General features: G+C 51.4%; 1 protein-coding gene across 6 annotated transcripts in view; it reads left to right on the forward strand.

The window, feature by feature from the left end:
- The window catches only part of UNK (unk zinc finger), a 40,141-nt gene that overhangs the window by 10,988 nt on the left and 6,445 nt on the right, over positions 1-22,708 (forward strand). For 3 of the 6 annotated variants that reach the window (XM_030827137.1, XM_030827133.1, XM_030827139.1), the window contains 10 exons: positions 13,182-13,391; positions 15,557-15,733; positions 15,899-16,029; positions 16,522-16,657; positions 17,205-17,322; positions 18,585-18,669; positions 20,170-20,312; positions 20,727-20,927; positions 21,493-21,558; positions 22,025-22,199. In XM_030827137.1, coding sequence (XP_030682997.1) covers positions 13,182-13,391; positions 15,557-15,733; positions 15,899-16,029; positions 16,522-16,657; positions 17,205-17,322; positions 18,585-18,669; positions 20,170-20,312; positions 20,727-20,927; positions 21,493-21,558; positions 22,025-22,199 — 1,442 coding nt within the window. The remainder of the gene's footprint in view (positions 1-13,181; positions 13,392-15,556; positions 15,734-15,898; positions 16,030-16,521; positions 16,658-17,204; positions 17,323-18,584; positions 18,670-20,169; positions 20,313-20,726; positions 20,928-21,492; positions 21,559-22,024; positions 22,200-22,708) is intronic. The other 3 variants (XM_030827134.1, XM_030827135.1, XM_030827136.1) reach the window with 3 other exon arrangements.

Raw genomic sequence — 22,708 nt, forward strand, 5'->3', positions numbered from 1 at the left:
ACTAATTTTTTATTTTTAAATTTGTTTTGTGAAGTCAGGGTCTTACTGTGTTGTCAGGCTGGTCTGGAACTTCTGGCCTCAAGCAGTCATCCTGCCTCTGCTCCCCAAAGTGCTGGGCCCGAGACACCACACCCAGCCTAAACTAAAAGCCATTTTTAGTAACTCCCACCAATGTGGTTACTGTTACAAAGTCGTGTGGTTTCTGAGTCATGTTTGGTATCAGAATGTGTATGTATATCCTTATAAATATGGAATGTAGAACTGACAGTAGTTTACCTATCAGATTTGCAAAAATAAGGAAAGATTTTTAGCAGCTTATAACAAACATATACATACTTGGATAAATAATTTAGAATTTTAATCTACGGTTCATATGCTCTTACAATATTCTCTTTCAGAGTAAAACATACTTTATTCTCAAACTTAAAGAACCTTTGATAAGCTGTGAATTATGACCTCAGTGACTACATTTCTTTTTAGGAGTTATATGTGGGGGAAGGAAAGAAGTAGCTAGCAAGGTTAACATGGAAAGCAGGAGATTACAGACAAGCATCATTTGAGCCTTTGGATACTACAAATAATCTTCAAAAATGATGGGTTTTTTGACTTTTTGTTTTTCCTTTCCTTTGGTGCTAGTTGCAGAATCCTATCATATTGTGGTTAGATTTCAATAAAGAATGTTTAAGATTAGGACTATGTCTTGCTTTTTAAAAAGATCCTATATTCATGTTAAAGCTTGTATATATTTGTTTTTTGTTTTTGAGATGGAGTTTCGCTCTGTCCCCCAGGCTGGAGTGCGGTGGCGCAATCTCGGCTCACTACAACCTCTGCCTCCCAGGCTCAAGCAGTTGTCTGCCTCAGCCTCCCAAGTAGCTGGGACTACAGGCATTTGCCACCATACCCAGGTAATTTTTGTATTTTTAGTAGAGACAGGGTTTTGCCATGTTGGCTAGGCTGGTCTCGAACTCCTGACCTCAGGTGATCCGCCCGCCTTGGCTGCCCAAAGTGCTGGGATTACAGGCATGAGCTACCACGCCTGGCCTATACTTGTTCAAAAAGATGAAATTCAATTTTTATAAGACTGGCTGTAATAAAATGAACATTAGTAGCTTATTAGGGATATGGGCAGATCTGTCAGATTGCCCTGTCTCTGCCAGCTGCTGTGTGAGGGTCATGAGTAGTGACACTAAATGGCCAGGAGAGCAGCAGGAGCTGCAGGAACAGGTGCTTCCTCACTGGCCGTTCCATCTTGAAAACTCATGGCCCATGTCCCGAGGTTGAGTGGCATCCAGAGTGAGTTACTCCACTGGCTCAATCTCTTGTCCCTTTTGTTGGGCTTACATCTTGCTGTTCACTGCGTGTTCTGGGATTCACCAAGTCCTGAGCAAATCTGGCGTTGCAGTGCCATCTCTTTCTATTGGCTTGTCTTAGTTGTCTGGAGGCCATCATTGTCTTGCCTATATGTCTCTGTACTCAAATCTGTAGGTTTGTCCAAATCAGATTATAAACAAACATAAAACATACAGGTTGGACATTCATGCAGACATACACTCCACAAAAAGATTGACCACAGCTCTTTTTTTTTTTTTTTTTTTTTAAGACAGAGTCTTGCTCTTGTCGCCCAGGCTGGAGTGCAATGGCACGATCTCGGCTCACTGCAATCTCTGCCTCCCGGGTTCAAGCGATTCTCCTGCCTCAGCCTCCTGAGTAGCTAGGATTACAGGTGTGTGCCACCACACCCAGCTAATGTATTTTTTAGTAGAGAAGGGGTTTCGCCATTTTGGCCAGGCTGGTCTTGAACTGACCTCAGGTGATCCCCCCCACCTCAGCCTCCCAAAGCGTTGGGATTACAGGCACGAGCCACCACGCCTGGCCTGATTTTTGTATTTTTTATAGAGACGAGGTTTTGCTCTGTTGGTCAGGCTGGTCTTGAACTCCTGACCTCAGGTGATCTGCCCACCTTGGCCTCCCAAAGTGCTGGGATTATAGGCATGCGCCACTACACCAAACCACGGTTAATTTTTGTATTTTTAGTAGAGACGGGGTTTTGCCATGTTGACCAGGCTGATCTCGAACTCCTGGCCTCAGGTGATCCACCTGCCTTGGCCTCCAAAAGTGCTGGGGTTACAGGCATGAGTCACCATGCCTGGCCGATACCCAGCTTTTGCCAGTAGTCATCATGATACCCATTGGTTGTTGGAGGAAATAGAAACAGGAATTAACCTGTAGTGGCTGTGCATGGTTGCTCACACCTGTAATCCCAGCGCTTTGAGAGGGTAAAGAGGGTTGCTTGCTGGGCACGGTAGCTCACGCCTGTAATCCCAGCACTTTGGGAGGCTGAGGTGGGCGGATCATGAGGTCAGGAGATCGAGACCATCCTGGCTAACACGGTGAAACCCCGTCTCTACTAAAAATACAAAAAAATTAGTTGGGCGTGGTGGCGGGTGCCTGTAGTTCCAGCTACTCAGAGGCTGAGGCAGGAGAATGGCGCAAGCCCAGGAGGTGGAGCTTGCAGTGAGCCGAGATCAGGCCACTGCACTCCCGTCTGGGGGATTGTGCGAGACTCCATCTCAAAAACAAAAAAAAAAAAGAGGGTTGCTTGAGGTCAGGAGTTTGAGACCAGCCTGGGCAACATGTCGAAACCTCATCTCTACAAAAAAAATACAAAAATTAGTTGGGTGGAGTGGCAGGTGCCTGTAGTCCCAGCTACTCGGGAGGCTGAGGTGGGAGGATTGCTTGAGCCTGGGAGGCTGCAGTGACCTGTAATTGCACCACTGTACTCCAGCCTGGGTGACAAAATGAGACTCTTTTTCAAAAAAGTTAATCTGTAATGGTCTCTGCACATTCCCAGCACCAATGACAAAAGAGGAGCCAGATGCCAGCAACCGACTCTGTGTGAGGCGGAAGATCTCAATTTTAGTGTTCAGGTGAGGAACAAAGCTGAGCAGACGTAATGTGGAAGAGAGAGCTTACTGAGTTAATTGCCAGGAGAAGTATCTAAGTCAGAGGTTGGAGTTGCTCCTCTGTGTTTTGCTGGGTTCGTGCAGAGCTGCTTTTGTACCAGGCTTCTACCACTTGGGGTGCTTTTTGCTTTTCTTTTCACTTCCCATGTCTCAAGCACCTGCTGTGGGTCAGCTCTGTACAGGGGTACAAAGATGATCGATGTGGCAGTGTACAAAACAGTCAGAATCCACTGTGGTGGCTGTACCAGCAGTATTCACGTAGTGCAGTAGGAACATGGAAGCGGGGGCAGGCAGGGCCAGGGAACCCTCAGGGTGATCTAGACCCAGGGGACAACATGATCAAACGTATGGAGATGTAAGGGTGTGATGTGATGGGGCATACCAACTGTTTAGAGCAGAGGCCACCTGTAATCCCAGCACTTAGGGAGCAGAGGCCAGAGGATAGCTGGAGCCCAGGAGTTCGAGACCTGCTCGGGCAATATAGCAAGCCCCCTTTCTCCACAAAAAGGGAAAAAAAAAAGACAAAAAAACCCAGGTGTAGAGCAGAGGTCAGCAAACCAGCTTGCATGCCAAATCCAGCCTGCTGCCTGCTTTTTTATGGCCCACAAGGTAAGAATTGTTTTCACTTTCTTTTGAGACAGGTCTATCCTGGCTGGAGCGCAGTAGCACTATCTTGGCTCACTGCAGCCTCGACCTCCCATGCTCAAAGAATCCTCCTGCCTCAGCCTCCTGAGTAGCTTGGACTATAGGTGTGCACCACCACGCCCGGCTAATTCTTGTATTTTTTTGGTAGAGACAGCGTTTTGCCACATTGCCCAGGCTGGTCTTCAACTCCTGAGCTCAAGCGATCCACCTGCCTTGGCCTCTCAGAGGGCTGGGATTACAGGCATGAGCCACTGTGTCCTCTCTTCACATTTATTCAATGGTTGGAAAAAAATGATATTTCATGATGTGACGATTATATGAATTTCAGAGTCCCTAAATAAAGCTTCCTTTGGGCTGGGTGCAGTGGCTCATGCCTGTAATCCCAGCACTTTGGGAGGCCGAGGCGGGCGGACCATGAGGTCAGGAGATCGAGACCATTCTGGCTAATAAAGTGAAACCCCGCCTCTACTAAAAATAAAAAAATTAGCCGGGCATGGTGGTGGTTGCCTGTAATCCCAGCTACTCGGGAGGCTGAGGCAGGAGAATGGTATGAACCCAGGAGGCAGAGCTTGCAGTGAGCCGAGATCACGCCACTGCACTCCAGCCTGGGCGACAGAGCGAGACTGTGTCTCAAAAAATAAAAAATAAATAAAATAACGCTTCCTTTAAACCTGCAGTCATTCGTTTCTCTGTTGTCCTGGCTGCTTGTGCACTTCAACTACAGACTCAAGTAGTTGCAACAGGAGACTGACTATATGTGATGCTCATTGCTTCTCATTGCTGCACGTATCAGCATACCACATTTTTTGTTTTTTTTTCAGACGGAGTCTTGCTCTGTCGCCCAGGCTGGAGTGCAGTGGTGCGATCTGGGCTCACTGCAAGCTCCGCCTCCCAGGTTCATACCATTCTTTTGCCTCAGCCTCTCGAGTAGCTGGGACTACAGGCGCCAGCCACCATGCCTGGCTAATTTTTTGTATTTTTAGTAGAGACGGGGTTTCACCATGTTAGCCAGGATGGTCTCGATCTCCTGACCTCGTGATCCACCCACCTCGACCTCCCAAAGTGCTGGGATTACAGGTGTGAGCCACTGTGCCCCGCCAGCATACCATAGCACATTTTATACATTCTTCATCACCAGTGCATACCTCTTATGTCAAAAGAAGAGAGGAAGAGAAAAATGCATTTCAAATATTTCACTTTTAAGGCTCAGTGGCATGTGGATTATTTTGTTAACATGTTTGGTGGCAAAGCACCTAATAATAAAGATAGCTGTGACTGGGCATGGTGGCTTATGCTTGTAATCTCAGCACTTTGGGAGGCCGAGGCAGGAGGACTCCTTGAGCCCAGGAGTCGAGGTTGCAATGAGCTGTGATTACACTGCTGCACTCCAGCCTGGTGACAGAGTAAGACCCTGTCTCTTTATTTAAAAAAAGAAGGAAATATTCCTTTAAAATTTATTTTTCCTTTTTTTTTTTTTTTTTGAGATGGAGTCTCGTTCTGTCGCCCAGGCTGGAGTGCAGTGGCGTGATCTCTGCTCACTGCAACCACCTCCTGGGCTCAAGCGATTCTTGTGCCTCAGCCTCCTGAGTAGCTGGGACTACAGGCGCCCGCCACCACACCTGGCTAATTTGTATTTTGAGTGGAGACGGGGTTTCACCATATTGGCCAGGTTGGTCTTGAACTCCTGGCCTTGTGATCCACCCGTCTCAGCCTCGCAAAGTGCTGGGATTACAGGCGTGAGCCACTGTACCTGGCTCCCCCCAGCCTTTTTTCTTTTTTTTTTTTTTTTTTTGGAGACAGAGTCTTGCTCTGTTGTCCAGGCTGGAGTACAGTGGTGTGATCTCAGCTCATTGCAACCTCAACTTCCCTGGTTCAAGTGATTCTTGTGCCTCAGCCACCCAAGTCATTGGGATTATAGGTGTGACCCACCACGCCTGGGTAATTTTTTGTATTTTTAGTAGAGATGGGATTCTCCATGTTGGCCAGGCTGGTGTCAAACTCCTGACCCCAAGTGATTTGCCCGCCTTGGCCTACCAAAGTGCTAGGATTACAGGAGTGAGCCACTGCGCCTGACCTAAAAATTTTTTTCTGACCATTGCTTGCTTTTCTGGGAATATTGTGATAAGTGCTTGGTCTGATAATGCTGATGGATTTTTTCAGCACAGATGCCTTTTTTTTTTTTTTTTTTTTTTGAGACAGGGTCTCGCTCTGTCACCCAGGCTGGCATGCAGTGGTGCAACCGTAGCTCACTGCAACCTCAAACTCTTGGGTTTAGTGATCCTTTCACTTCAGCCTTCCAAGTAGCTGGGACTACAGGTGCATGCCTGGCTTAGTTTTTTAAAAAATGTTTTAGTGATGGGGTCTTGCTATGTTGCCCTCAAACTCCTAGGCTCAAGTGATCCTCCCACCTCCGCCTCCTGTGTTGGTGGGATTACAGGGATGAGCCACTGCATGCAGCTAGGAATATTTCCTTACAGCAGAATTTCTTCACAAGAATTAAAACTACATTTTTGTAGTTTCAGTTGCAGGTTACAACTGAAGCAGGTTTCTGAGTGGCTCATTTGTCAGCTAGGCAAGGAAAGCCGTTTACTGATGTTGAGTTAATTAAATTGTGTTTGATTGCAGCAGCTGGAGAAGTGTGTCCAGAGAAAACACACTTTTGTTTGAGAGTGTTAGCTTTTCAGCAGGAACAGTGTCTCAAAATGTTGAGGATGTTAGGAGCAATGTCAGTAGTCAATTAAAAAAGAAGGCCGGGCGCCATGGCCCACACCTGTAATCCCAGCACTTTGAGAGGCCAAGGTGGGCAGATCACAAGGTCAGGAGATTGAGACCACCCTGGCCAACATGGTGAAACCTCGTCTCTACTAAAAATACAAAAATTACAGACCGGACACGGTGGTTTACACCTGTAATCCCAGCACTTTGGGAGGCCGAGGTGGCTCACATCTGTAATCCCAGCACTTTGGGAGGCCAAGGCAGGTGGATCATGAGGTCAGGAGATCGAGACCATCGATCCTCCAACACAGTGAAACCCCGTCTGTACTAGAAAATACAAAAAAATTTAGCTGGGCATGGTGGCAGGCACCTGTAGTCCTAGCTACTTGGGAGGCTGAGGCAGGAGAATGGCGTGAACCCGGAAGGCGGAGGTTGCAGTGAGCTGAGATCACGCCACTACATTCCAGCCTAGTGACAGAGCCAGACATCATCAAAAAGAAGGCCGATTTCATGTGGTTTTTCCTGGCTGTTGGTGAGTCCATAGCTAAGAAAACACTAATTCAGTACAACCTAAAGTGTAATCTGCTAGTATCTTTTACAGCTGGCGGTGGTAAAAATATGTGTACAGCAGAAGAAGAATTGGACACATTTACAAAACTTGTGAAAATGTAAGGTGGTTTATTCATTGTGTTATTCTTCAGCAGGTACTTTGCAGAAAATATCTTAATTTATCATGTTATTGAACTCTTAGCATCAGTGATTTTACTTGGTTTTGTGAATCATCATCAGTTCCATAAGTTTTTGTCAGAAATAGAAGCTGAGTATTCTGATGTGCCCTGCCGCGCAGTAGTTTGATGGCTTAGCAGCGGTAGTTTTCTTTCAACTTTTTGAGCTCAGGGCTGAGATTGACAATTTTCTGAATGAGGAGAATCGCTGGCAACCACTATTGAATGCTGAATGGCTTTGGAAATTAGCTTTTGCTGCAGACTAGGTAATGTTTGTTAATGAATTCAACCTAAAACTCCAAAGTAAAACAGTGCTTATGCAAACCCTATGCTTCAGGGAAGTCATGTTGATGACAGCAAATGTTTAAATCATTATGTCATGTTAAGCTGCCTTGTATACTTCCTGTGCTGTCAAAAGTGAAAACAAAGGCAAGCTCTCCATTCCTACACACATGTTCCAAATGCAGGCTATAGTTCTATCAGGGATTTTGCATCTCAATGTGAACACAAAGGAAATTTCTCTAATTTGAAATCCACTGGGTGGGCGTGGTGGCTTACGCCTGTAATCCCAGCACTTTGGGAGGCCAAGGTGGGTAGATCACTTGAGGTCAGGAGTTCAAGACCAGCCTGGCCAACATGGAGAAACCCCATCTCTACCAAAAAATACAAAAATTAGCCGGGTGTGGTAGCGCATGCCTGTAATCCCAGCTACTCAGGAGGCTGAGGCAGGAGAATCACTTGAATGTGGGAGACAGAGGTTGCAGTGAGCTGAGATCATGCTGCTGCACTCCTGCCTGGGCGACAGAGTGAGACTGCATCTACAAAATAAAAATAAAAAATCCATTAATCTGTGCAACTCAGTTTACGCCAAATGTTCAACTGGAAGTAATTAAAAGAGACGTATTAAGATTAATAGAATTCTGGCCAGGCGTGGTGGCTCGTGCCTGTAATCTCAGCACATTGGGAGGCCGAGGCGGGCGGATCACCTGAGGTCAGGAGTTCAAGACCAGCCTGGGCAATATGGTGAAACCCTGTCTCTACTAAAAAATACAAAAATTAGCCAGGTGTGGTCACAGGCACCTGTAATCCCAGCTACTCGGGAGGCTGAGGCAGGAAGAATCGCTTGAACCTAGGAAGCAGAGGTTGCAGTGAGCCGAGATTGCGCCACTGCACTCCAGCCTGGGGAACAGAGCGAGACTCTGTCTCAAAAAAAAAAAAAAAAAAATTGGTAGAATTCTATAATTGTCATCTAAGAGATGGATATCCTGAATAAAAATTATATGCTTGGCTGGGCGTGGTGGCTGACACCTGTAATCCCAGCACTTTGGGAGGCTGAGGTGGGCGGATCACGAGGTCAGGAGATCGAGACCACTGTGAAACCCCGTCTCTACTAAAAATACAAAAAATTAGCCGGGCATGGTGGCAGGCGCCTGTAATCCCAGCTACTCAGGAGGCTGAGGCAGGAGAATGGCGTGAACCCGGGAGGCAGAGCTTGCAGTGAGCCGAGATTGCACCACTGCACTCCAGCCTGGGCACAGAGTGAGACTCCATCTCAAAAAAAAAAAAAAAAAAAAAAAAAAAAAAAATTATATGTTTGAGCCTTGGCAACACAGTGAAACCCCGTCTTTACAAAAAATACAAAAATTAGCTGGGCGTGGTGGCTGTGGTCTTAGCTACCTGGGAGGCTGAGGTGGGAGGATTGCCTGAGCCCCGGAGGTTGAGGCTGCAGTGAGCTGTGATTGCGCCACTGCACTCCAGCCTGGGTGACAGAGTGAGACTGTCTCAAAAAGGAAAAAAAAAGAAAAGCCCACATGCTTGTGGAATGTTATCAACATTTGGTAATACCTATGTATGTGAAAAGACATTTTCAAAGATGAATTACATAAAAATCTCATTACAGGCCGGGTGTGGTGACTCACGCCTGTAATCCCAGCACTTTGGGAGGTCAAAGCAGGGGAGGATTACTTGAGCTCAGGAGTTCATGATTAGCCCAGGTAACATAGCAAGATCTTGTCTGTACTAAAAATCAAAAAAATTTAGCTGGGCATGGGGGCACGCGCCTGTAGTCCAGCTACTCCAGAGGCTGAGGTGGGAAGATCACTTGAGCTCAGGAGGTCAAGGCTGCAGTGAGCCCTGCTTGAGCTGCTGCACTCCAGCCTGGGCAACAGAGCGAGCTCCTGCCTTAAAAAAAGAAAAATTTATGTGTGTGTGTATTTGGGTGTGTATATATATAAAATATATATAATATATATGTATGTATTACAGAATCAGAATTAACGATGAACATTTGTAATCCATTTTTGCAAAATGTTATCCCCTCAAAAAGAAATCTAAAGTCCACTGAGCGTGGTGGCTCACGCCTGTAATCCTAGCACTTTGGGAGACTGAGGCGCTTGAACCCCAGGGGCAGAGATTACAGTGAGCTGAGATCACACCACTTCCCTCTATCCTGGGCAAAAGAGCGAGACTCCGTCTCAAAAAACAAAAAAAAAAAAATCTAAAGTCTAAAATATTTACCATTTGGTCCTTTACAAGAAGAGTTTGCTGGCTGGGCACAGGGGCTCATGTCTGTAATCCCGGCACTTTGGGAGGCCGAGGCGGGCGGATCACAAGGTCAGGAGATCTAGACCATCTGGCTAACATGGTGAAACCCCGTCTCTAGTAAAAATACAAAAAAAAAAAAAAATTAGCCAGGCGTGGTGGCATGCACCTGTAGTCTCAGCTACTCGGGAGGCTGAGACAGGAGAATTGCTTGAACCTGGGAGGCGGAGGTTGCAGTGAGTTAGCCAAGATCACACCGCTGCACTTCGGCCTGGGCGACAGAGGGAGACGCTGTCTCAAAAAAAAAAAAAAAAAAAAAAAAAGCAAGAGTTAAATTTTGGGCCAGGCGCAGTGGCTCACACCTGTAATCCCAGCACTTTGGGAGGCCGAAGCGGGCGAATCACAAGGTCAGGAGTTCAAGACCACCCTGGCCAACATGGTGAAACCCTGTCTCTACTAAAAATACAAAACATTAGCTGGGTGTGGTGGCGGGTGCCTGTAATCCCAGCTACTAGGGAGGCTGAGGCAGGAGACTCGCTTGAACCTGGGAGGCAAAGATTGCAGTGAGCTGAGATTGCACCACTGCACCCTAGCCCAGGCAACAGTGCGAGAATCCATCTCAAAAAATAATAATAATAGTAAGAGTTAAATTCGAGCTCTAGGAAGAGGGTTGAGCACCATGCAGTGTCATCTGGACAGAGAAAGGCCAGAAACAGGGAAGCCAGTTTAGAAAAAGGTCTGAAGTCCCTGACCCAGGGCAGTGGGAATGGAAGTGAAGACGCTTAACATGGAATCTGTAGCTCACTGTCTGTCCTGATCTGTGGGAGCCCTGCCAGCCAGAGCCTCTGTGGAGTCTCATCTGCACGTGGCACTGTGGACATGTCTGCCCCAAGTCAGCAGGCTCACCAGGTCTAGCTCCTGTCCTCGAGGACCTTTCCTTCTCCAGGACAGACTGTGCCCAGAGGCAGGGTGAACATATCCTAGGTTTCTCCTCCTGCCTCCCTGTGCTTTCATGAGGCACTGACACCAGGCAGGCATGTGTCACTCTTAGAACTACCAGGTTTAGCAAATAAAAATAAAGGATGCCAGCTGGGCATAGTGGCGCATACCTGCAATCCCAGCTACTCTGGAGACTGGAGCAGGAGGATTGCTTGAGGCCAAGAGTTTGAGGCTGTGGTATGCCATGATTGAGCCTGTGAACAGCCACTGCACTCCAGCCTGGGCAACATAACGAGACCCTGTCTCTTAAAAACAAAACAGGATGCCAGTTACATTGGAAACAGATTATTTATTTATTTATTTATTTATTTATTTATTTTTGAGATGGAGTTTTGCTCTTATTGCCCTGGCTGGAGTGCAATGGCGTGATCTTGGCTCACTGCAACCTCCGCCTCTTGGGTTCAAGTACTTCTCCTACCTCAGCCTCCTGAGTAGCTGGGACTACAGGCACACACCACCACGCCCAGCTAATTTTTGTATTTTTTAGTGGAGACATGGTTTCACCGGGTTGGCCAGGGTGGTCTCGATCTGTTGACCTTGTGATCCACCCGCCTTAGCCTCCCAAAGTGCTGGGATTACAGGCGTGAGCCACCGCGCCCAGCCATTTTTTTATATTTTTAGTAGAGTCCGGGTTTCACCATTTTGGCCAGTCTGGTCTCGAACTCCAGACCTCAGGTGATCCACCCGCCCCAGCTTCCCAAAGTGCTAGGATTACAGGCGTGAGCCACCACGCCTGACCAGAAGCAGATAATTTCTTTAGGATAAGTATGTCCCATGCAATATTTGAGACTTAATTAGGCTAAAATATTATTCAGTGCTTATATGAGATTCCAGTTTAACTGGATGTTCTGTCCTTAATCTGCCCATTCTAACCATGCCTCACTCTTCTGTGCTCCTGGCTCTGGGCCCAGCTTCCCTCTTTCAGGAAAGTTCCTTCTCTCCCATTTTCTGTTACCTCCTGAGGTAGTTTCTTTGCGGGTCCAAAAAGTCAGGAAGAGGATGTACGTCCCAGGAGAGGGATGGTCCTACCAGTTTGAGGAATGGGTATCCCAGCTCAGTGCCAGGCTTGGTACCTTTGTGTAGCAGGAGGGCACAGCTTTTTGTGTAACCAGACAGGAAAGGAGAAGAACCTTTGCTTCAAATGCCAAAGGGACCAGGAGAGCATCAGGCCATAGGGAGGCTTCCAGATTTCTGCCTGGGGTCTTCAGGATGTACCTGGACCCCAGAGATGAGGCCCTTGAAATTTGCAGTTTGCCTCCTGCACCTCACCTCATCTCCTTTTCTCTTTTCCAGCTCCCTTCCTATTCCACGCACATCCACAAAGGTACTGGGAGCCCTTAGAACCAGACACTCTGTTTCTAAGCTCATACTGTTTCTGTTCCAAAAACACCTTCAAATTCTTCATCCACTAGTACCTCTCCTCCCCTCTTCCCCCTTCCTCCTTCCTGCATCCCAGCCTGGGTCGAGGATCCCTTTTTTGGATCGACTTCTGTTCCCTTCATGCTTCTTTCTGCAGTCTGCAAGCCTCTGGCACCATCCTTCTCGATGACGTTAGATGTCCTATCCCAAGCCATTCGTTGCTTGCATTGTTAGGCTCGAGAGACTGAAGAGAACGATACTAACTGCCTGTCCTTCCTGGGGCCGGGGGCAGGGGGACCCAGTCTAGGAGACTCCCCAACCTGGACACATGTAGCTAACAGAAACCCAGATGTAAGGGAGTAAGTGGGTCTGGGGCCTTCCACTGGGTGGAATGTGGGAGAAGAGATTTGGGAGTGTCTTGGCTGTTACACATGCAGGGCAGAGGAGAGAGACCAGTGAAGGTTGGGAGGAGGCGGCCAAAAGGAGACAGCTTCATGCCCCCAGGACATAAATAGCCCAGCTGCTTCAGGTACTCACATGAGGTGACACGACTGGGGACAGAACAGGCTGGAGCAGCAGGGGCGGGGGCGGGGGGCGGGTCTCTTCAAAACTTGGGTATGAGTTTTTCCCCAAGCACAGATCTAGGTAGTGCTAGGAAATGTCTCTGGGCGGAGGCGGGCAGACAGGACGGTAATTACTGAGTCAGTAGTCCCAAGGGATGCCTTGTGACCTTCAGCTTCAGAGCTGAAAAGCCTAAGTGCTTATCTGCAGATTTCTCCTCTCAGCCCACAGCCCCAGCTCATGGTACAGGCGAGGCCTGCAACAACAGGCAGGTGGACTTGGGTAGCAGAGGCCTGTAGAGTTTGGCAGAGGCGCCTCATGCTCTTATTTGCAGCCCTTTGCCTGTGATTAGTGGTTTGGCTTGGGAAACCTTGGAAAGGGCTCAGAGAACCAAGCTGCTGATTAACGCCACAGCTGGTCAACACAGGCGACAGCTGACCGCCGAGGCCCCTGTGGTCTGTGGTTCTTGCCTTTCAGGCTGGTGTGGGACTGGTGTTGGTTTGGATCCTAGAGCTGAGGTGTAGCCTTACAGCTCTGGGTCTCTCCTGGTATCCCAGTGGAACTAGCACCCCACAGCAGGGCCCTCAGGGGACTTGGCGGCTAACTTCTTGCTGAGAAGCAAGAGACTTCATTCTCTGCTCCCGGCCTGCCCCATGCGGGGCTCTCTCTGCAGGTACCTGAAAGAATTCCGCACAGAGCAGTGCCCACTCTTTGTGCAACACAAATGCACGCAGCATCGGCCCTACACCTGCTTCCATTGGCACTTCGTGAACCAGCGGCGCCGCCGGTCCATCCGCCGTCGGGACGGCACCTTCAATTACAGCCCTGACGTCTACTGCACCAAGTACGACGAGGCTACAGGCCTCTGCCCGGAGGGCGACGAGTGAGTGACCCAGCCTGTCCTCAGAGGAGCCCCATGTCTCCTTCTGGGTCAGATGCCCTCAGGGTAGGCTGGGCAGATTCTGGGAAGCCATCCAGAGGACTGGTTGCAGCCCAGCCCATGGCCCGAGCCTGGGCTCAGACCCCACCATCCCTGGCGGTAGGCTGCGGGGAGGTACCATTTCTCTTTCCCACTTTTAGGAAACCTAGGAGAGGCCTTTCTTTCACTAAGCCTAAGGGCCCACATCTGAACCCAGGAGGCTGCCTGGCCTTTTTTCATCCTCCCCTGGGGATCACAGGGCCCCTCTCCCTATCTGGGAGTTACACTTGCCATATCCCATGCGGTTCCCACCAAAGCTGGCTGTTTAGAGAGAGCGCTTCACCAGCGCCCAGGTTTGCTGACCCTAAATATCTTACTGCAAATCTCTGTGGAGAAATAGGGCACAGCACTGACAGACACAGGGAGGTGCCACACCTGGGAGTGTCACCGACGGAACATTCACTGACCCTGCTTGTCTCATAGAGCCTTCCCTACGTCAGCCCTCTTTCTTTTTTTAAATTTTTATAATTTTATTTATTTATTTAGACAGGGTTTCCCTCTTTCCCCCAGGCTGGAGTGCAGTGGCACCATCCTTGCTGCACCCTCAAACTCTACTCTGTTGCCCAGGCTGGAGTGCAGTGGTGTGATCTTGGCTCACTGCAGCCTCCACCTCCTGGGTGCAAGTGATTTTCCTGCCTCAGCCTCCCAAGTAGCTGGGACTGTAGGTGTGCGCCACAACACCAGGCTAATTTTGCATTTTTAGTAGAGACAGGGTTTCACCACGCTGACCAGACTGGTCTCGACCTCCTGACCTCAGGTGATCCACCCTCTTGGCCTCCCAAAGTGCTGGAATTACAGGCATGAGCCACTATGCCCGGCTTCAGTTCATTTATTTGTTTTTTTTTTGTTTTTTTTTTTTTTTTTTTTTTTGAGATGGATGGGCACCTGCTTCCACTGGCACTTCCATGTCGGCTCACTGCAACCTCCACCTCCCGCGTTCAAGCAATTCTACCTCAGCCTCTCAAGTAGCTGGGATTACAGGCGCAGGCCACCATGCCCGGCTAATTTTTTTGTATTTTTAGTAGAAATGGGGTTTTGCCATGTTGTCTAGGCTGGTCTCAAACTCCTGACCTCAGGTGATCCACCCGCCTCGGCCTCCCACAACTGTTGGGATTTACAGGCGTGAGCCACCACACCTGGCCATGATTTAAAACATGTTTAATTTGTAGAGATGGGTGAGGGGATGTCTTCACTGTGTTGCCCAGGCTGGTCTCAAATTCCTGGCCTCAAATGATCCTCCTGCTTTGCCTCCCAAAGTGCTGAGATTGCAGGTGTGAGCTACTGGCCTGGCCTAACACCTCTTTCTCATGGAGGCCCAAGGCTTGCTGACCCTACCCCTAGCCTGACGAAGCACTCAGGGGATGAAGGCTATACCTGAGTTTTGAGTAGATCATTTGCTTCTCTGACGGCCCCCAAGCCTAGGCAGCATTTGTTCTCCCTGATGTCTGTCCTGCCCTGGAATGCCAGGCCCTGTTGGGCCCCATTTAGGCTGCAGGCAGCAGCAGGGCAGTTCTCTTACCTCGCAGCAGGGCTCATCATTGCCTTCTTCCTAGTGCACCTTCCAGGCCATAGTGAAAGCTGTTCAACAGTTGGGGAAAGGCTGGGCGCAGTGGCTCACACTTGTAATCCCAGCACTTTGGGAGGCTGAGGCGGGCAGATGACGAGGTCAGGAGATCGAGACCATCCTGGCCAACATGGTGAAACCCTGTCTCTATTCCTGGCTCACTGCAACCTCCACCTCCCGGGTTCAAGCAATTCTACCTCAGCCTCTCAAGTAGCTGAGATTACAGGCGCAGGCCACCATGCCCGGCATAGTGGTGTGTGCCTGTAATCCCAGCTACTTGGGAGGCTGAGGCAGGAGAATCGCTTGAACCAGGGAGTTGGAGTTGCAGTGAGCCAAGATCGTGCCCCTGCACTCCAGCCTGGCAACAGAGCAAGACTCCGTCTCAAAAACAAAACAAAACAAACAAACAACAACAAAAAAAACAGTTGGGGAAAGGGCAGGGGGTAGGCAGGGAAGCCTAGGCTGCAGGCAGCAAAGTTGAGTGACCCCCGCTACCATGTTCCAGGTGCCCATTCCTGCACAGAACCACAGGGGACACTGAGCGCAGGTACCACCTTCGTTACTACAAAACTGGAATCTGCATCCACGAGACAGACTCGAAAGGCAACTGCACCAAAAACGGCCTGCACTGCGCTTTTGCCCACGGGCCCCATGACCTCCGCTCCCCTGTCTACGACATCAGGTGGGCTGGGTGCTGGGCTGGGCTGATGGCAGTAGGCTGGGGTCCAGGGCAGGGGCCTGGCGGCTGATGACGGTGAGTACCTCAGACTGCAGTGGAGGGCTGGCACTCTGGTTCTTGCCCCCTCATGCCCCCTCTCCACCTCTCTGTTCTTTCCTCTCCTCCCAGGGAGCTTCAGGCCATGGAGGCCTTGCAGAATGGCCAGACCACAGTAGAGGGGAGCATAGAGGGCCAGTCGGCTGGGGCTGCGAGCCACGCCATGATAGAAAAGATCCTCAGCGAGGAGCCTCGATGGCAAGGTACAGGCATCCACGCCTCGGCCGCGCCCTCCCTATAATCCTGCTCATAGCTGCCCTGGGGATTTGACTCACCACCACCTACTGCCTGCTCTAGCCGAAGCCCTGACCTGGCCCGCATCCCACCCTACACCCACCATTGAAAAGGCGCCTCTAGGGGCGTTTTCCCTGACACATCATGTTCCCAAGATCCCCCCAGGCTTTCACATGTGCACAGGCACGTACATAAGTGCACATGCAAATGTTTTCCACCCTGCAAGAGTGCCCTTTCACCCTGTGAGCTGTGAGTGTCTCTCTGATGGACAGCATCTGTCGTCCTTGCTGCACCTGGGGCTGTGCCATGGCCTGGGAGGAGGGGCCCTACTCACATCTCGCAGGGGCCTCCTGTCTTGGACTCCTTCCCAGTGGCTTCTCCTTCCCTCCACTCCAGTCCTGCTAGTCTTGGGGTGCTCCAGCTCCTCTCACCTGACCCCTGCCCTCTGGCCCCCTGTGCAGAGACTGCTTATGTGCTGGGGAACTATAAGACGGAGCCTTGCAAGAAACCCCCGCGGCTGTGCCGCCAAGGCTATGCCTGTCCCTACTACCACAACAGCAAGGACCGGCGGCGGAGCCCCCGGAAGCACAAATACAGGTCCTTAGGCCCCAGGAGGCCAGCCATGGGAGGGAGGAGTGGCAGGGAAGGGGTCAGGCAGAGGCTGCTCCCACTGGCTGTCCGGGAGGAGGGGAGGCTGGTCCTGGGGATGACAGGATCGCAAGCCCAGGGCTCAGGGGAGGGCATAGTGAGGATGGCTGGACAGTAGCAGCCCAGCTTCACCTCCTGCGTGAATGAGGACCCTGGTCAGACCGTCTGTGAGGCCCCACCACTTCTGATCCTGAGGGGAATGTGTTGAATGAGGACCAGGCCACAGCATGGACAGTGTGCTTGTAGCTCCAGCCTGACCCTACTTGGGCTAGTGGGAGGGCCTGGCCGAGGGGAATCAAACAGTATCCTTTGTGGTGATGCGGCCAGGCTGGGTCAGAGAAAGAGCTTGGCTTGTGGCACCAGCAAGGCCCTGACTCTGCAGCTGGTCTTTTCCGTTTCTGTGCTCACGCCTATGAGGCTGGGTCCAGGTGGCACCCGCTAGGCTCCGATCTCACCCCCTCCTTTCTCCATCTGACCCCACCCTGTTTTTGGCCAGGTCGTCTCCATGTCCAAACGTCAAGCACGGGGATGAGTGGGGAGACCCTGGCAAGTGTGAGAACGGAGACGCCTGCCAGTACTGCCACACCCGCACCGAGCAGCAGTTCCACCCCGAGGTGGGCCCCACAGCAGGGCGGGGGGCGGCTTTGAGAAGTAAGGAGAGAGGCAGGCAGGATCAGTGGAGATGTTGGCGGAACCCATCCTGATGCCATCCTGGAAGAGGGACTTGTGGCCACCGGCTCTCCCCTGGCAGTGCCTAGAGGAACCCTGCATGCCGAATTTGGCATCTTCTCCTATTCTGAGCCCACACTCACCAAGCAGCCCTCTGCTTCCAGTTCTGTGTCCCCCAGGCCTTCTGACAGGGCAGGTGTAGATGGAGTGTGGCGACCTGGCCACTCTGGGCTTTCCACCATTCATGGTGCTTATAATCCAGTGACATCAGGATTGAAAAAATAGGGCCGGGCACAGTGGCTTATGCCTATAATTCCAGCACTCTGGGAGGCCAAGGTGGGTGGATCACTTGAGGTCAGGAGTTCGAGACTAGCCTGCAACATGCCATCTCTACTAAATATACAAAAATTAGCCAGATTTGGTGGTGAGCACCTGTAACCCCAGCTACTCAGGAGGCTGAGGTGGGAGGATCGCTTGAACCCGGGAGGCGGAAGTTGCAGTGAGCCAAGATCGCACCACTGCACTCCAGCCTGGGTGACAGAGCGAGACTCCATCAAAAAAAAAAAAAAAAAAAGGATTGAAAAAAATAAGCTCTTTCCTGTTGTCCTGTCTCATATTAGGGCCTAGATTATCAGCAACCTCCCTGACACAGTTCCCTTGCCCTCTGGCCCCAAGAGGTAGCCTGGGCCATATCTGTGTGCCTAGGTCTTGTCTGGGGTTCAGAGAGGCACCTGCAGTCCTTGCCCTTAGTGTTCCATGGAAGCCAGGACACCCTGAGGTAGACACGCAGACATAAACTACCTTACGTAGCTGCAGACAGCAGAGTGGAAGGTTACTTACTATAGGTCGCAACCCAGGGTATCCTGGCAGGGGTCACATTGGCAGGGGTGGTTGCCTGAGATTGTGGCTCCCTTAATGCCCAGGAGGCCCAGCCCTGGCCATGCCCTTGAGTGGAGAGTCACTGGGGGATCCCTTTGGGAGGGCTGGTGGGACTTGTGGCCCCAGAATGGAGGCTGTTGGTGACAGTGGGGAGTGGTGGTGGGCTGCCTCAGGAGTTTGAGTAAGAAGCTGGTAGTGGAGGGGAGGGGAGGGGCCGGGGACACAGGGCAAGAGATGACTAAGCCAGCGCACCCATGCTGGAGGAAGGGGAGCCTGCCCGGCCTTCCCTCAGGGCCTGAGCCTGACCTGCCTGTGCTCTGCCCTCCAGATCTACAAGTCCACCAAGTGCAACGACATGCAGCAGTCGGGCAGCTGTCCCCGAGGACCCTTCTGCGCCTTTGCCCACGTAGAACGTATGCTGTTCCCATTGCCCCGGGGCAGTGCCCTCTCCCACCCCTCCCTCGCCTGGCTAGCTCAGGCTTAGGCTGGGGACGGCCCCTGGCAGTACGCCCTGCACAGGAGTTCTGGCCTGCCAGCAGCGGGCCTTGTCCCCACTGGAAGCTCCATTCCCTCACCTTTCTAGAAGTAGCCTTGAAGGCCTAGAGCTTCCAAAGTAGTGAGATAGAGACTGCAGGGATTGTCCCCCTGGTTGAGCACTCATGGTTCCAGGGAGGGTTGAGGCACTGTGCCTCCCATGGCTGACTTGGCAAATCCCACTAGCCACCCCATGTCATACCCATGACAGACATCACTAATGGAACATGGAGCTCTTCTCTGCTGAGTCCTGCTCAGGCCTCTAGAGCAGAGCTAGCCAGTCAGAATATAATGCAACCCCTATATGTCATTTTAAAGTTAAAATATTTAAGCATGTTAACAAAAATAGCAAAATTTGAAAATGAGCTGGGCATGGTGGCACACACCTGTAATCCCAGCTACTCAGGAGGCTGAGGCATGAGAATCACTTGCACCCAGGAGGCGGAGGTTGCAGTGAGCTGAGATCATGCCACCGCACTCCAGCCTGGGCAACAGAGCTAGACTGTCTAAAAAAAAAAAAAAAAAAAAAAATTGAAAATTGGAAAATATGTTGTTAATTTTAATAACATATTTGTATTTAGCCCAACATAAAAGGTTACTTCAATAATCAATATACAAAATTATCAAGACATTTTACCTTTTTTTGTACTAAGCCTATGAGATCTGATATGCATTTTAATGCCTACAGGATATTTCCATTCAGACCAGCCTGTTTCAGGGGCTCAGTAGCCACATGTGGCTTTCGGCTGCCTTGTGGGACAGTGTGGGTCTGGATCCTCAGCATGATTCTGTAGGCCACCACCAGTCTCAGAGACAGAGCTCCAGTTTGTACCTGTTAACACCTCTTTCCACCTCAAGATACTGCCCTGGGTCTCCTTAACCTCTTTCCGGGCTCAGGCCCTGTCTCTGAGATGAGAATGGAAAATAAATCGAGGGCCCTGGGAGGGAGAAGCATATTCTTGATGCAGAGGTGGTCCCCAGCCATGGGCATTGGGACCGCCTGGCTGAGACAGCATAAGGAAGTGATTCAGGCTTTGGAGTTGTGCAGATCAGCGTTCAAGTCCCAGCTCTTCTGTGTTTTAGCTCTGTCACTTTGGTGGATTTACCTTACCTCTCTGAGCCTCAGTTTTCTGATTTATAAAATGGAGACCATATTACTGGTATCTTCTGGTCACCATGAAGAGTCACAATTACTGCAAAGTGCTGGCACATTGCCTGGCACACAGTAAATGCACAGACATGGTGTTACTAGAGATGTCGTAGGAACCTTCCCTTTATGTGCAGGGGGATTTGTGGTCTCCTGTGGAAGGGACCCAGGAGCATTTTTGGAGGGACAGAGCTGGCTTAGGCCTGCTGACGCCTGCCCCTGACTCTTGCAGAGCCACCCCTAAGTGACGACCTGCAGCCTTCTTCAGCTGTGTCCAGCCCCACCCAGCCGGGTCCTGTCCTGTACATGCCGTCTGCTGCCGGAGACTCGGTGCCTGTGAGCCCCTCCAGCCCGCATGCCCCTGACCTCAGTGCCGTACGTGTCCCTCCTGGGGAGTGGGTGGGCACCATGCCTGACAGAGCCAACACTTGCTTCCTAGGCCCTTTCAGCCTGGGCTTGGGAAACCATCCTGGTATTTGTCCTCAGGCCAGGGGGATCTGTCTTTTCCATCTCAGCATTCTTCGTCAAAAGCCCAGGCCCGGGGGTGGGGTAGGGCAGTCCCCAGAGCCTGTGCTGATGAGCCTGTAGGACTGGTGGCAGGGACAAAGCCTGAGGCCACCCCGCTTTCCTTCGTGAGCTTCGGGCTCCCCGAGTGGTCGCTGCTGCTCGTTGGCAGACGAAAGTGGAACTGAGCCCCTTGAAGACTCCCTCTGGAGAGGGTAGAGGACGGGCCCACGCACCAGCCTGCGCTGTGCCCATGGGCCCACTCCCTCCCCTCCTTCTCCGCAGCTCCTCTGTAGAAACAGCAGCCTAGGCAGCCCGTCTAACCTCTGCGGCTCCCCACCGGGCTCCATCAGGAAGCCCCCAAACCTGGAGGGCATCGTCTTCCCTGGGGAGTCTGGCCTTGTCCCTGGCAGCTATAAGAAGGCTCCTGGCTTCGAGAGGGAAGACCAGGTGGGAGCCGAGTACCTGAAAAATTTCAAATGCCAGGTAAGGGATGAGGCAGGCAGCAGTGAGGTTAGCCTTCTCCTGCGTGGGGCAAGAGAATCTTGGAGGAGTATCTTGGTCCAGCTACGGGGAGGATGACTGGGAGCTAGGACTCCACTGTCCTCGGCCTCTTCAGGACTGAACAGAGGGAGCAGAGTCAGCCCATTTGCAGCTGGAGACAGGAAGGCTGGGGAGGCTGCACAGCCTCCCCTTGGCCGCAGAGCTGGTTAGGAGAGGAGCCGGATCCCGCCTGGGTGCGGTCCTTCTGCTGCCCTGAGCTGCCTTCATGGAAAGGCAGGGCCTGGGGAAGCAGGACACACAGGTCCCTAACTGGGCCTGGAGAGATACCTTCTGGGCTTACATGAGGCCTGGTGTTACCTGGAGGAGAAGGGCAGCTCCCTGCTTAGGGAGTAGGAGGTGGGGAGGAAGAAGGGGGTGTGTGCATGCATGTGAAGAGGGGTTGCATGTCTGCCACCACCTGCCCCCTGGTACCTGCAGCCTCAGGGTCAGATGGACTCAGGGACCCCCCAGCACCACATTCATCCACTCCCTGAATTTTCTCCCTCAGGCCAAATTAAAGCCCCACTCATTAGAGCCCAGGAGTCAAGAGCAGCCTCTGCTTCAGCCCAAACAGGTATAGAGCTCTCAGCCCCCTTCCTCCCCTCTGCTGTGGACAGGACTGGCCCAGAACCCCAGGAGGCTTCGGGGAGCGGGAGGCACCACTTTTCCCGAAAGCTGAGGGCAGGACTAAAGTGGGGTCCCAGCCACAAATCCAGAGAGGGTAGGGGGTCAGGCCCTGGAGCCCCTCACCTCCTAGACTCAGTGGAGAAAGGGTTCCTGGAGCCTCTGCCAGGCCCTGTGCTCGCTTCTCTCTTCCCTGCTACAGGATTGCAGGGGCGAGTGGGGCTGGCAGCCTCCGCACCTCCAACTCCATACTCTCAACAAGGTGTCGGGTGTGCGGGGGCCCATGTGGGCATGGGGGCACCCAGACTAGAGCTGGCACGGGCCGTTTCCCTTGCCCCCAGCCCCTCTCCAGCCTCTCGTCCTGGCCTCTGTATGCAGGCCTACCATTGCCTCTCCTCTTCCCTCTCTCGTTGCAGGACATGCTGGGCATCCTCCCCGCAGGCAGCCCCCTGACCTCAAGCATCTCTTCTAGTATCACCTCCAGCCTGGCAGCTACCCCCCCTAGCCCAGTGGGCACCAGCAGCGTCCCCGGCATGAATGCAAACGCTCTGCCCTTCTACCCCACCAGCGACACGGTAGAGTCAGTCATAGGTAACTAGGCCATTTCTATTTGCAAGCCCAGGACTGGGTCTGGGGTCAGAGACCCCCGCAGTCTCTGAAGCGAGTCTCAAATCAGCACACCAGACCCCTTAGACATCTGTCTTGGGAAAATCAGGGGGTGGGCACTCTGAGTCCTTTGAGCTAAAGGAGAAATGACCCCAAGGTGTAGGGCCAGGACTGGCCCTTAGAGCTCCTTTGTGCAAATTAGAAAGAGGTGCCTTTTCCCCTTGGCAAGTACAGTCTCACCCCAAGACGTGTCGTTCAGTCCCCATTCATCTCACTGGTGTCCTTGTGTAGTGAATAGCCAGCACGACATTCTCAGAATTCCTGGTGCTAGAAGTTGGTGCTCCTTTCTTTCAGTACTCATTTCTAGGTGCCCGCTTTGTGCCAGGTCCTGTGTCAGGCACTGAGGAGACAGATGACAACATGCTGTTCCTGCCCTCTAGAGGGAAACTTCCCACCCAGTGGACATTTGTCAAGCACCTGCTATACACCAGCCA

This window comes from Nomascus leucogenys, chromosome 14 (assembly GCF_006542625.1).
Source record: "Nomascus leucogenys isolate Asia chromosome 14, Asia_NLE_v1, whole genome shotgun sequence".
Classification (NCBI taxonomy): domain Eukaryota; kingdom Metazoa; phylum Chordata; class Mammalia; order Primates; family Hylobatidae; genus Nomascus; species Nomascus leucogenys.